The sequence below is a fragment of the Falco rusticolus genome, chromosome 13 (genome assembly GCF_015220075.1).
Source record: "Falco rusticolus isolate bFalRus1 chromosome 13, bFalRus1.pri, whole genome shotgun sequence".
NCBI classification, from domain to species: Eukaryota; Metazoa; Chordata; class Aves; order Falconiformes; family Falconidae; genus Falco; species Falco rusticolus.
Window position 1 is genome coordinate 7,383,067 of NC_051199.1, and position 14,525 is coordinate 7,397,591.

At 36.3% G+C, this 14,525-nt stretch overlaps 1 protein-coding gene across 12 annotated transcripts in view; it reads right to left on the reverse strand.

Moving 5' to 3' along the window:
• Positions 1 to 14,525, reverse strand: part of PIK3CB (phosphatidylinositol-4,5-bisphosphate 3-kinase catalytic subunit beta) — a 101,102-nt gene that overhangs the window by 13,476 nt on the left and 73,101 nt on the right. For all 12 annotated transcript variants that reach the window (XM_037406324.1, XM_037406323.1, XM_037406322.1 and 9 more), the window contains 7 exons: positions 13,423 to 13,476; positions 11,725 to 11,913; positions 6,382 to 6,503; positions 4,395 to 4,538; positions 3,328 to 3,427; positions 742 to 920; positions 5 to 114 (listed from right to left, as the gene is read on the reverse strand). In XM_037406324.1, coding sequence (XP_037262221.1) covers positions 5 to 114; positions 742 to 920; positions 3,328 to 3,427; positions 4,395 to 4,538; positions 6,382 to 6,503; positions 11,725 to 11,913; positions 13,423 to 13,476 — 898 coding nt within the window. The remainder of the gene's footprint in view (positions 1 to 4; positions 115 to 741; positions 921 to 3,327; positions 3,428 to 4,394; positions 4,539 to 6,381; positions 6,504 to 11,724; positions 11,914 to 13,422; positions 13,477 to 14,525) is intronic.

A 14,525-nucleotide genomic window follows, 5' to 3' on the forward strand; every position in this document is an offset into this window, starting at 1 on the left:
TTACCATCACCATTTTTAAAGATGATCCCTACAAGATCTCCTCCAAACATTTTATTGTTGTATACTATCCATAGGGGCTTCATTTTAGAATCCATGTATCTACACTTCTCAACGCTAGAAGAAAATACAAAAGTTTTAGTCAAATAAGAATAATCCAACTGGAAAGGTCTAAACATTGTTCAAAACACAACAGAACACATACGCTTCAGTTTGGAAGTACTTAAAACTTCTGAAGTTATCTCTGCTTTTGTCCTGCTACTACGCTATGAACACATACCAAGTTATGAACAAACCTGTTACAGACACCGTGATTAGCATGCACATATGTAATACTTAATTTAAGCACCTGCATTTTCAGGGAAAAGTTTTCTTTATATACTTTCCCATCATCTAAGTGCTGTTAAAGGTTCTAATGGCTTTTGTGCTTATAGTTACAAACAGAAGCCAGGAATGCAGTCTAACTCACTTTTAGGCTTACAATTGAACATATTAAGCTATGGTAATGCATTGGCTAAGAGAGTATTAAGTTTCATGGCAGATCACAAGAATCTTCTGACTTAACCGATACCTTAACCTTAGGAAGATTCCCAACAGACCTTCTCTCGCTATAGGAAAAGTTCCCTCTGACAGCATACCTGCTGAACAATACAGCCAAAGGAAGTCAAAGCAAGTATGCATTTCTGCTTTACTGTTTCTGTGCAAAAGCTACAGCGACATTCTATTCACTCATTCTCAACTTACTGTAGTTCTGAAAGTATAACAGAAGGATTCAGAGGAGACTGGAGGTCAGAAAGTGCTTCTCTGTAAGCATTTTGTTTCAAACACGTATGCATTGCATCTTTTCCTTTTGCTTTGCTTTGCTTCATGGCATTCAGCTTAATTAAGCTATTTAAAGTCTTCATTTTATTAAGGGCTTCCACCTGAAAGAGATATTTTATCTTTAGAAGTTATTGCTCCGATTTTATACATAATGCAAAATCCCATTTCAAAACACAACAAAGTAACAAATAACTCTACAACTTTCTAGAAATGGAAAATGCCAATTAAGATGGCATTCCTGAAAAAATATGAGAATAGCCTTTTTTTAATTTGCTCATGTCCCAGAAATCCCACTGTCATAAGTAACAAAGCCATTGATGGGATGAAAGCTCCTAAGCGTCGAATCACTTTTTAAAGCATGACTTAAAATCTCCAAAAATTAATGAGGCATTTAAATGTATGATGGGTTTACATAAATTCCTTCTTTAAAACACAACTTTTGTCTGCTAATTCAACAAAGCACCTAACATAGGTGCCTCTATCTATACAGAAGTCAACAGAAGTAGAGTGCTTCATACTGCTAACAAAATCAAACATTATTCGAGACGAGCTATGGATGCAGATACTTCCATTGCACATGTTCACTTAATTGCATACAATATGAAATGGCCACGTGACTACTTGCAGAGAATTTTCATATACTTAACTAGACATCGTCAACTTTTACAGAGCAGAGTTTGCTCATTAAAATCCTGCTGAAGTTAGGTGTGAGGTAAATGCTCTAATCAATGAAGAGGTTCCAAATCATATCTCATCTAAGCAATAGTTACCTTAAAAATGTGTAAAAAGGCAAGGCAATTATTTGCAATCAATACAGGTGGGTTTAACCCTTTTTCTCTCCCTTTTCCGGTTTTGGAAAGTTTTCTATTGGCACAATTTCTAAGAAAACAAGTAAACTAGTGATGTGAATGAATGTACATAACACCTTCAGTAACAAACCTAGATAGTACATACAACAAATACGAATTTCTACATCTACATCTAAGCAACTTGTTAGCCAGGTATAAAATAGTTGTTATAACAATCACCTGTATTTGCACTAGCCACCGTTACTACACTCAGTAACACACATATTCTCTAGCAAACAGCATCAATTTAATAATTACAAAAGTTGATTTCTATAGAAGGAAGCTTCAGTCTAACTTACAAGGTGCTGAGTCAAAACTTAGCACTTCTGCAGACAGACAGAACCCCGTCAGGCAGGATGCTGGGGAAACTGTATGCAGTTTGATTATAAAACCGAGGCAATGGAGACCTGCCAGGTCAGCCATCTGTCAAAACCAAAAGCGCTCTGCTTTTCCACTATTCTAGGAGCTGTACAAACATAACTGACAAGGGAACAAAATGGAACCTGTGTTGTACAAACAGGAACTTTTTGAAGTATTTCTACTATGAATTTCTTCCGTGTTTGCACAGTTGGGAATTTTTTTGCCCCTTCTTTGATTGTACTGACATTTGTTTCCTGTGAAGTGCGCAAAAACTTTACTGACCTTAGGTCTATTGCTTAAAGCATTTCATCACCTAATCTTTTTATGATTTTGACAACGCTAACAAGCACACATGTGTAAGAGATGGGTCTTTTTCAATGTCCTGTGAACTGCAGGAATAGAGCACAACAGTACATTCCTGTTCCATGTGCCTCTCAAAGCGTAGTTTCAATGTAGACCGTATCAAAACTGTTAGAAATAACACTCATCAAACAGACACCTACTGAGTTAGTCTGTAGCCTGATACAGCAAATACATTCATTCCAGAGATCATTTTTCAGAGATTTCGATGGTCATAATCTGAATTAACTTGCTAAAACTGCATTAGAGACTTCAAACATGTTTTGTGAGTGTCTGTTGAAGATCTGCTTATAGATTTAGTGTATTTAAAGGTAAACCTCTCACTAGGGTATGTAAAAGTAAACTTTTTTTTTTTTTTTTTTTTCAAATGGCATACCTATATTAACACAAAAACCAGTGTTTGGTTTACTTCAACACCTCTGTTTCCAGGGAGTACTACATTATACTACAACTTCAGGGGGTTGTGCATCACCTTTTACCAAAAGGCAAAGCTGCAGAAAGTAGTCCTGGAGTCATCTAGATAAAGTTTGGATAGAAAGGTAATAGTTTGTATCAAACAAGCCACCCTTACTGGGGAAAAATGGTCACAAGTTTTAAGTGCACAGAAACCCTTTTTCAGTTAATAATCCAGATACTGTACTGTTCCATTCAGAACGTATGTGTACTGCTGAAAGTATCTCACACATCTCACAACTCCATGAAAAAACAGCTCCCTACCTCTGAGCCCTCAGCATGAGCTGCTTTCCGTGCCAGGGAGGACTGCTCCATCATCATTCCATTTAGCCCTTTTATTTCTCTGCCCCATCCTTCCTTCCAAACCCTGCTCCCCAACAGATGGACTTTGTCAAAGTAACCAACATGCCCCATAGGAGCAATGGAATAAGTATCTGAGTTACAAGCTAGGACAGGTCAAGATTTAAAGAAAAAGGGAAGTCTATACCTGTTTAGCAAGCACTTTCATATGAGCAACACTTCCTCGGCAGTAAGCTTCAAGTATCAAACCGAACTGTACAGACACGGCAGGTATGTGAACCTCCGACCTATATGGAGAAAAGCTTCTCATCAGACCACAGCATTTACAGATTAGCATTCTCCAAGTCATTAAAATTAAACTTTAAAAAAAAAACAAAACCAAACACCAAAAAACCCTCACACCCACAAAAAACCCAAAGAACAAACTGAAAAACCCAAACACCAAAACACCTCGTGGTCATGTAGATAAAACAAAAAGCCAGATTACTTCCTCAGAACAGTCCCAGAATGTTCTGTCACTTCTGAAGCAATGTTGAAAGGTAGCAATTTGTTATCTGTTTTCAAAAACTCCTCCTATACAAGAAAGTAGTATTGCTAAGTCATAGAAGATGATATTGACAGTCAGGGCTGATGTTAAACCATGTGTTCTCAACCTTTGTAAGGGAAAAGCCAGTATTTGCCTGAGGGGGGAACACTTTGAAGCAAACCACTGAACCTTATATCAGAGCCAATTACCCTCCAAAACAGTTTTTATATAACATACTTGCTCTTTTTATTTAGAAATATTAAAATAAACTGTGCTTTGAAGACACAGAATCAGCCTACAGCCCATTCTGCAAGGTTTCTGCAATTCATGGAACTGGTCATCAAAAGTAGCAACCACACACAGAATTGCTTTTATTTTGTGTTACTCTCAGCAATATACATTTTTCCCAACTGTGAGGTATAAACACTGTACTTTTACTGCACACACAGCCAAAACAAACACTAAGGTTATGTTCAAACCTAACTTAACAGATTGATGAAAGTATTCCAAACTGACTTCAGCTCTAACAGTAGATTAAAACCCATTGTAATATATCTTTTGATTATATCTTTTGATTGCTCTGATGTATAAATGCCAAAGTTGAAGAAACAGAGAGGACTTGTAGGGGACTACAATGATGGCTCATTTAGAAGAACCCTCAAGAAATCATATTTGAAAGTCCAATCAGGCTCAATCGTTTCAAAAAGACATAGGAAAAAACCTCCTACCTTAGATGCCAAAACAACATCTGTCCTATTCTCCTGTTAGCGAGTGCTCTCTCTAAAAGAAATCTGGAGAGCGCACAATCGAGAAAAGGTTCGTATTTCAGGACTTGCACAAGTTGAAGAAGATACTGAGAGAGCTCTTCATCACTAGAATGAGGTCATAAAAGCAGTCAGCAACAGAGTAACTAGATCGTGATATTCCAGAAATTCAGACGCAGGACAAATCCAACGATGACAGATTTGTTTCAACAGCAAGAGTGTCCCCCAATTTTTCAGTCACACAGAGGAGGACAATAATACACAATTTAGTGCAAACGCCAGGTTGATCAATTCATAAGTTACATCTCTAACAGAACTTAAGGCCCTCAAACCTGTGAATAAAAACCTGCTGTTCTGTCACAGGCTTTTACAAGATCAAGATCTCAGTCTGAGTGAAGTATCTGGGAGATTAATTATTTTCAATTATTTCCAAGTGGATATTGGCTCCCTCTGACCGCTCAGCCTCTGACTGATGTGCTGGATCTTTGGAACCACATAAAGAACGCCTGTAACCTGGCAGGCAGCTGGGTGGGCATGGACAAGAACAGTGATTAATTGCATATACCTATCAAAGTCACTAATTGCATATACCTATCAAAGTCACTCAGCTTACAAAGGGGGAGAAGTTCCACCAAAAGCAATTCAATTGACCTGTCTTTAAAAGTTACTACCTGTCGGTTAATAGGTGTTAATTTATTAAGAAACAGCTACAAAGTGATCCATTTAGCCAAAATGTTTTGATTGAGGTTTTGTGTTTGTTTTCTTTCTTTAAATCATACCAACAACATGAAGGTTTTGAGAAGATAAGGGAAAACACACCATCTCAGAGAAACCAAACAGTGCCCAAATTACATCTACTTCAAAGTGCCAATTTAAGTATTTAGCCACAGTTCATAAACGTACCTCTGAAAAGCCTCTATGCTAATTAACTACTTCAAGTAATATTCTGACATAATAAAAAAAACTCCGAATAATCTTCTATAAAATCCTGTATTCATCTCCCAACAAAACCCTCTCACGCTTGACAATTATGTTACTCTAGAACAAATGTGAATGTTCCCTGACTTTTTAGTATCTTTTATACACATTTTAGTATCTTTTCTCCTATGAAAGGCCTGCAGAATTCAAATTCTTTGTCTAAGATAGAAGGAAAAGAGTAGAAATTCTTCTGTCCATCACTTGAAGACTTCAGAGATGCAACTACTGAACTCTTTTAATTCTTTCTCTCTTACTCTGGAAAACTTCAGTAACTAGGTAAAAACTTTCAATTATGCCGTGTTGTATTTATTTTCACCTATTTTTTTTATTTCAGCTAACAGGATCACCTTTAAGTTACAGTTTTTACCAGCTGCCTTCATCAGACTTAAAAAAGGCTGAAAGTTGATTTCTGACATCCAGCCCAACACTATTTTGCTTCAGAGCCAGAACTGAGAATTCTCAACATAATTCCAGATGCAGCAATTCAGTAATATTAGGATAGCCCAGCAGCTAAATTGCTTGTTTGCATTTGAAAGAAGTCAAAATATTCTTTTTTTTTTTTTTTTTTTTTTTTACCCCAAAAGTCTAGCCTTGACCGTTTAAAAAAATTAATCATTAAACTATTCACCACAGAGAATTTCGCATTCAAGGACAGGAAATATGCAATAATGCTGCAAATGATAATGTTATACAAATCCTGCCCTAGGTTACAGTGAAAAGCAAAATTATAGCCTATAAAGGAAGAACTGCAGATAACAAAGCCTACTGTGAAAAACTGGGCGTTTATTGTATGCTACAGTTTACATTTCTGTTAAGTAATAGAGCCGATACCTGACATAGAACATGAGGTAGCTGGACGTCAGTTTTTATAGTATACAACTATTGTTAAATTCTCCCTCTGTTATAACTATAAACAAACAGAACGCAGTTTTTCATCTCAAAAACCCATGCACACTTAATATAATATACTCACCTCATTTGCTTTAAACAGCCCACTGCGTATTCTCTGACGTACTGGTCTGGATAATTGAAATCCAACAATTCCAACGCTTCCCTAGGCAGCAGCTTGGGCCATATCTGCAGGAGAGCCTGAAGCTGTTCCAAAAAGACAACTATTAAGTTACAGATAAAGTAACTGAAGAAAACAGATGGGTATAACTGCTCATGAAAGTGTTCATACTAACAGAAGGAGGTTACAGGCTGCTTGGGGAGGGGGAAAGAGCGAAAAGTAATTCTGGAAAATGGGCCCACTCCCGATTAAGTTTCTTACCCTTTACAATGATCCAGATTGGTTTTTTAGCACCAGATCTCGTTTACACTTAGTGTGAAAAATCTATTTCTTCACATACAGACACAGTGCACAGGAAACAATTAGCTAGCCCCAGAAATGTATGGTTTAGAAAGGGTTCCAATAAAATTGAGACGTTGTTTTCTAAGTGCTCTCATAAATACATAAACACTTTGGTAATGATAAAAGTTTTCCATTAAAACACATTGTTGAAAGAGATCTTTACCAAAAGTATTTATCCAGCTCAACTGAGGGAGCCTTTTCTCACACGCACTGTGAATAGTAATGAGCTTAAATTGCAAAAAGAATTATTCAGGTTAGATATAAAAAAAAAAAAAAAAATCCCAATACTGAAGGTAGTGATGTGCTGGAAAAAAAATTTGAGAAAACACTAGTGTATTATTTAGGACTACCAAGGAAGAACAACATCTAAAGGTCTCACAATATAAACTAGTTTTACTGCATTTTAATGAAGCTACCCACTGAGAGTATATTTTTTATAATATGTATATAGTTGTACGACTAAAACAGTACACTATTATTCAAAATAAACCAACTTGAATGCATAAATGCAGTGTATTGACAACACAAAATTTTTCCTCTCTACAGGAACAAGTCACAAGTCACGATAAAAATACCCTTTCCCACAAATTAGATAATACAGGTATTTCGTATCTAAATAACAACTTAGAAAATTTGAATGATTAGGAAGACCTTATTGTCCTCCTGATTTCGTAATCATTTTACACCGACGGTGAAAAATCTGTATTTCTACTATATGTCATAGTTCAACTAATGCATCCAGCTCAAGTATGACAAACACATCTGAGTTCACAGTCTCAGCCTGCATTTAACAGGCATGGTCATAACACTACTTAAACACCTAGGGGGTCATATTCTGAACTAGTTCATCTGTGCAGTTTTGTGAAATTCAGAAAGCAAGAAACGGGCACAGATCAATCACAATGCAAGGCCAGTGGCCATGCTGCAATTCCAGAAGCCGGAGAATCAATTAAACGGTTTTCACGGGCAAATACTGGTATGACATATACAAGATTCATAATGATATGAAATAAAATTAAATATGTTTTTAAATGTAGATGTCATAATCCCACAAAAAATACACAGGCAAAAATCCATCCAATCCATAGCCCAGTAAGGGTCAATGACACCCATCCTTACGTCAAGAAGAACTACAGCCATCCACATTTACGTATCATGAATGCTTAAACACATAATCATGAAATTCTGAAAGAAATACTGAGCAGATACTTAATACCATAAAACAGATGTTGAAAATGCAAGCGGCCACTATGCTTGTCAGGCACAGTAAGAAACTTCAAAACAAATGTATCAGAACTTCTAGACAACCTACTTCAAATCAGGTGCAGAAACCAACAAAAATATAGAAACTTTTTTACTAATGAATGATCAAAATGTACGTAGAGCCTGAAATACAGTCTGAAAAGGCGAGTCAAAGTGGCCTTACATACCCCACATATCAGGCAATGAATCTGCACATCAACTGTGAAGTTTGTATTTGAAGATACAGACCTCCTCACTTTAACTGCTGAAATTATTTCAGAGGTTATTACAACGAGAAAATGTTAAGCGGTATGAGCTTAGAGAAAGCAAGATCTAAATGACCAATGAACACAGCCAAGAAAGTTTCCCCAAGTGCCTACAGTCCAGCCAGCTGCGCACCCCCGGCGCACTGCATGCTTCTCAAAGTGAGGAGGAGAGGGTCTCAGAGATACTTGTTGCATTTGGACCAAAGAAACATGCATCATGAAATGCCCTCATCTGCTTTGGCAACAGAAAGGTCACTCCAAGTGGCCAAGAAGAACTTCCAAGTACCTCTCTTTTGTGACGAAATTTTACATTTCAAAGAGGCATTTCCGGTTCTTAAAATTTATCTGCAATATCAAACATGATAAAATGCCACACACGTGAAATATTGCGTATTTCTCTCACATGGTTTGCAGCTCCTGAGAAGCAGTGAGAAAAGAAACTGCAATCTCAACAACCATCTAAAAGTTTATCAGAGAAAACTCAAGTTTGGTCTCAGTGTATCAATATTTTTCCATTAAAGAAATAACTATAATTAACAAAACAAGTTTACTATAAGAGATGATGCAATTCAGCAAAGAACACTATTTTTCCCCCCTTTGTTACTTCAAGTATTTAGATTAGCTGTCCTTTCTCTAGTTCTCATTAGTGATGGTATCACTTCACTTGAAAGTGGGTAGATTTTTTTTTTAAAAAAAAATAATGGCTAAGTTCTGCTTTGAGAATAAATACTTGTTGTGATTCCTGCTAACAAGTTCTGCCCCCCCACTATTCTGCTGAGCGCGGAGGTTATGGCAGCAGTAAAGGCAAACACCTCAGAATCCCTTCAGTGCAAATTTCTACTAATATATTGCAATGAGAGCCTGGACAAAATCTATATGGTAAATAATACAAGAAAGCTGCTTTAATCCATTGTACACTACTTTACAGACCACTGAACTAATAGATTAAAGATGGTCTAATACCCCATTTCCAAAAAAAACCTTACTACTTTGGAGCTGCATTAATAGAAACAGGAATACAGTTATTTACTTCATTTTTCTTATAAATAGCTGGGTGTGTGGTTGTTTGGGGGGCGTTTTTGGTTTGGGGTTTTTTTGTTTGGTTGGTTGGTTTTTTAAAAACATTTGCCTTAAGTGTCAAGACTTACCAAAACACAGCTAACAATAGGCCTTAAAAAAATGTCTGGCACACAGCATGCATGTTGTACCAGCACAAATATTGCACCATACAGCTAGCACTATATATATTTAATTTTAATGAGAAGTAAATTATGAGCCCTGCTAATTTTGGGATTCATAAAGTTCATGATGCTGTCTTGCCTTATCTGCAAAGGTAAGTCATTGGAAATACTTACATGTGTATGTACTAAAGAAATATTTGGCATGGCTAAGAATAAGATCTCATTTTCCAAAAATAGACTATTCTTGCTGCCAAAAACAGTATTAAAATATAAACCACGTTATTTTCTATACATAAGCAAACATAAATACTACATTCCTTCCAAAAAGTACACAGTAACAAGCAAGATGACTGTATTTTCAACCATCTGTCCAAATATTATGCTTTATACATATTTTTTACTATTTCCAAATTTAAAGGATTTTGAGCTGTCAGCTAATATCCATACTCCACACACCTTCCCAAAACTCTGCTACCAAAGGCCATATTTCAAAGCCCCTAGCAAGCAATCAGAATGCCTTTACCTTCACATATTTTAATAAGTAAACAAATACCTGCTTATATTTCTACAGTTTGGATTTCCAGATAACTTTTTAAAATTAAATTCAGAAGCACACAATGGAAATACTAAGGAACAAGGATTCTTGCATGTGAAAATACAAGTGAGCAAGGAATGTGTGGGTGCTACATTTTGTTATGTAGCATTCATGGCATGGAGAATGAGCTAGGATGAGCATTTATTTTTACAAGTTCACAGAACATATACATCTAGCTGGTAGGAAGGATATAATAGAAAATAACCTGTGCTGGAGACAAACCAAGATTCTGACTAGCTGGATAATCACACACACACACACACACAAATCACACGATGACTAGATGGAAGTTGAGTTTTCATGGAGTGGTTTCCTTTTCTTCCAAGAACACCTAGCCTGTAACATGCAAAGGTCAGAATACTAAGCCAGAATAGAAATTTATACTATCCATCATAATCCTTCACAGCAAATGCTTTTTAGCTCAAAGTTTTTTAAAAATGAAATGAAAAAAAAATAGCTCTCAATTTAAAAAATGAGTGTCATGGAAAGACATAAATCTTATCTCAGTGTAACAGTCTGCAAGAAGTTGAGTGTCATTTAAATATGCAATTCTGTCAGGATAAGCAGATGAACACAGTAATGTCTGGGTTCAGCCCTCAGAGTACTGTGTGCTCGTTAACACCGGCTGGACTTCATAGTTTTGCCCATCTGCTCCGTACACAATCAGACTAAAAAGTTTCAATACTAATCTGTCATTTTGTTACCTGTAAGTGAGCCTACGGAGCACGAATGGTCTCACTATAAACTCATATAAGTTTTCCTATATCAAAGTTGCACCTATTGCCAAAAAGCATCACAACAGTTGGATTCTATTTGGGTAAGTACAGAAAAAGGGAGCTACACCAACTACTTTACTGTATAATGAAATAACCTTGCATAACAATACAGCAAACAAATGATACAATTTTAATGAAAATGTAATCTTGTATCACAGCACCAGTCTTCAAGTCCTTAACTACTTACAGTTACTTTAAAAAGATACTAATTGCTCAGTCAACATGATGAGAATAAAGTATCTTGTAGCACTAGTGGGTATCATAGCTCTTTGAAAATGGTTTGACTCAACGAGGTTTAAATACCCAGCCTGAGATGTGGGGGTTTTTTTACAGTATTTGAACAGTTTAACATTTTTTATAAGAAGCTTTATTTCAGATCTTGATTTACAAACTTAAAACTTTTATTATTTTTTTTAAAAATAACCTTATAGAAGAAGTTCTTACTGTGAGGGTGGTCAAACACTGGAACCTGTTGTCCTGAGAGATTGTGGAGTCTCCATCAATGGAGATACTCAAAACTCAGCGGGACAGTCCTGCTCTAGCTGACTGTGCTTGAACACAGGCATTCGACTAGATCTCAGGAACACCCTTCCAACGCAAATGACTGTGAAATTCCTTGCATTTAGAAGTTGAGCACAACATTTTAAAATTAACCTGCATAAGTAATTGTTGTGATTTTCTCATCATTCAGAGAACTCTGATAGGTATTTTGGATTCTGTTTTTGTTTTGCAGGTTTTTTAAGACAGTAAGTTCTTGCTTATATGTCCAGGCCACAGAAGGTATACAATGAACGTTGGTTTATAAGATAGTACCATTTCAGAATGTCTATACTTGGGAAAGAAACCCTGTTTACTCGTGGTTCAGCTCCAGTGTTTTTCCCCACCATCACTGCGTTTTCCCTTACCTGAGCAACATCTTCAAGTTTGTTCCATTTTAAAGACAGCAGCAGTTTTGGCAATGATTGTGGGAAATTTTCACGGCAGTCATAGCGCAAAGTCCAAATAAGATCCATTTCATTTTCACAGAGTTGAGACAAAGGATCTCTTTCCATTATTTCTTTTAGCACAGCATGAAACTTCTTACCACCTCGACCCTAGAAAATAAGAAACGTATACTGTTTTGATATATTCAGTAGTAAGGCTCTTGCATTTTAGCTCAAATACTAGAAATTCTACACCAGGAAGAATACCATCTAAAACTCATGAAACACAGGGGGAATGACTACCATGCCTTTCTTTCAGATTTCTTACGCTGTAAGAACTGCAACTAACAGATTCAAAACTGAGTGTATAGAATTTTCTGAAAAAGTAACTAAACTTCAGAGTTAATGACACTAGATGGCAACATTCTATTTTCCAACTGCCATGGAGAACTTTCATTTATGATGCATATACTTTCTCTTTTTGTTTTTCAGGTGATCAGATTTAATAGTTACACATACAAATACTTTTTTTAATTATTAAAAGCCAAAAAGTACTTTTCCAACAATAACCAAAGGGAAGTACGTTTGCCAAATATACAAACACCTATTTTTTTTGTCTATTAATCCAGACTTGTCTTTTCCAGACACTTTGCTCCATTGTATACCTCTGAAACATTAACACTAGCACTGATTCTGTAAATCAGTTTGCATGAATAAGCCTTCCGTTCCCAGCCACACCCCTATGCAAACTGCAAGGGCAGAAATTAAAGCAACGATACCGGCAACAATAGCATTCCATAAATTAAAGGGAGGCAAAAGAAACTGCTGCTTTTGGGTAAGGAGGCAGTAGTTGCAGGGAATAATTAGTTATAACAACTATGCACATGCTCTGTTTCTGTACCAAAATAAGTGAACAGTCTGGACAATAAGGTGATTCTTGTATTTGAAAGTGTTAAGCTTTCAAATTCACAATAGTGTCAAGTTGGCATGCTGCTATTTAACATTTCCGATTATTTGCACCCAAAGTAGCAGCGAGTTTCTACTTTTCCTGAGCACTTTAGGCACTTGGTTTTATAACTCACACATTTTTCAATTAGCAATTTCAATTATTCTCAAATGCAGTTATTACTGTTGATCCCAATGGGCTTTCACCATCTTAAATTGCAATCTTCTGTATTTTTGTACATAATACAAAGAAAACACCTTCAGATTTTGGTGATTTTTTCAAAACTTGTCCTATCTATTTAGAACTATCCCTCTCCTCAATAAGTGCATATAATCATTTCTTAAATAAGAAACAACATCTTACAGATCAATGACCATTTTTGAGAGTGCTTATTTGGAAATATCTGACAAGCAAATGATCACAGTTAATAAAACCGTGCAATTTTCCAGCAATATTTTATGGACCCTAGGAATGTTTTCCAGATCAAATATAAATCTTACCCGGCTTCCACATCTGCAACTGTGCTTTTTAACATAAAAAGCCATTAAGTCCAAAATATACTGGAAAGGGAGGATATATACCTGATTTGTAAGGTGGGTCACCGATTAAAAAACAGAGTCAATAGAACTGTCATTATCGGAGCAGTGATTTATTTATTTAAAGATTGATGTAGAAGATTTAATAAATATTCTCTGGGGGTTTTTTTGTTTATATGGTGTTTAGCAGATGCTTACCGCCATTGCAGCATTGTCACTGTTCCTTGCAATCTCAGCTGCCTTTTCAAGTATCTGCAAAAAGATGTTTTTAAATACATAAGATTTAAAAACAAAGCTGACAGCTTTGAAAAAAAACAAATACTATATAAATGAACCAGATAAGGAAATTTTGCTATCTTCTAGGTAATTACAGCACTATTTATATATATACAGCACTGTATATACAGTGGTATAAGAACATGAACTTTCTACACTGTGTCCCTTTTCTAATCTGCAGGACTGTGGATATCAAGAACAGGAGCACTCATGATTACCTCAGTTTTCTTCCTTTTCACCACTCCTGGGCTAGGGCTAAATGGTCTTCCCTATAGCACAGTTTTCTGTTTCTGTTTTTGTTTCCTCCAGATTTTTCAGTACAGCAAACCAATTCCTCAATAATAAATCATCCTTTGCTTTCTCATCTCTCCTTCTGCTGTTTCTCATGGCACTGCTTCCAAAAGTCATACCTGTTACGCACAGATCCATACTTCCAGCTCTCTATTTCACTACAAATCCATAAACTTACTCCTTACACCATCCCCTTAGATCGCTGATATGAACTCAATTAGCGTTTCCATTTCCAGTCACTTCTCTAAATCTAGGATCTTCCCTTGTGTAACACCATGAACAATCAGCTTCCAACAAGAACTTCTAATGGTAACATGAATATTCCACCAACAAGCTGCCAGCAATTAATACATCGTAACCCTCAGCAACAAGGACTGCTACTTTTGTTAACAGCAAGGCAACATTTCCCTAGCTCCAAGTTACGCTTGCCCTTTTTTTTTTTTTTTCCCTTTTGAACATTCTGCTGCTTTTTCGAAGCTCATGTAATAAATCACGATAGGTAGTTAAGTACAGGTGTAAATACAGTTCTTTATTCTGCACACAATTTCAGCCAACAGAGATGTGTTAGAATGGTGAGCGCCTAAGCTAATTAGACCAGCTGAACTTGTCAAGTAGGTATACCCATAGCTGTGAGATGATGCTGCTTTGAGAAACAATTCATAAAATGAAATATCAAATAAGAAAGTCATCAAAGGAACTTCACCACATCCTTTCCCTTAGAGGTCCACCTCCCT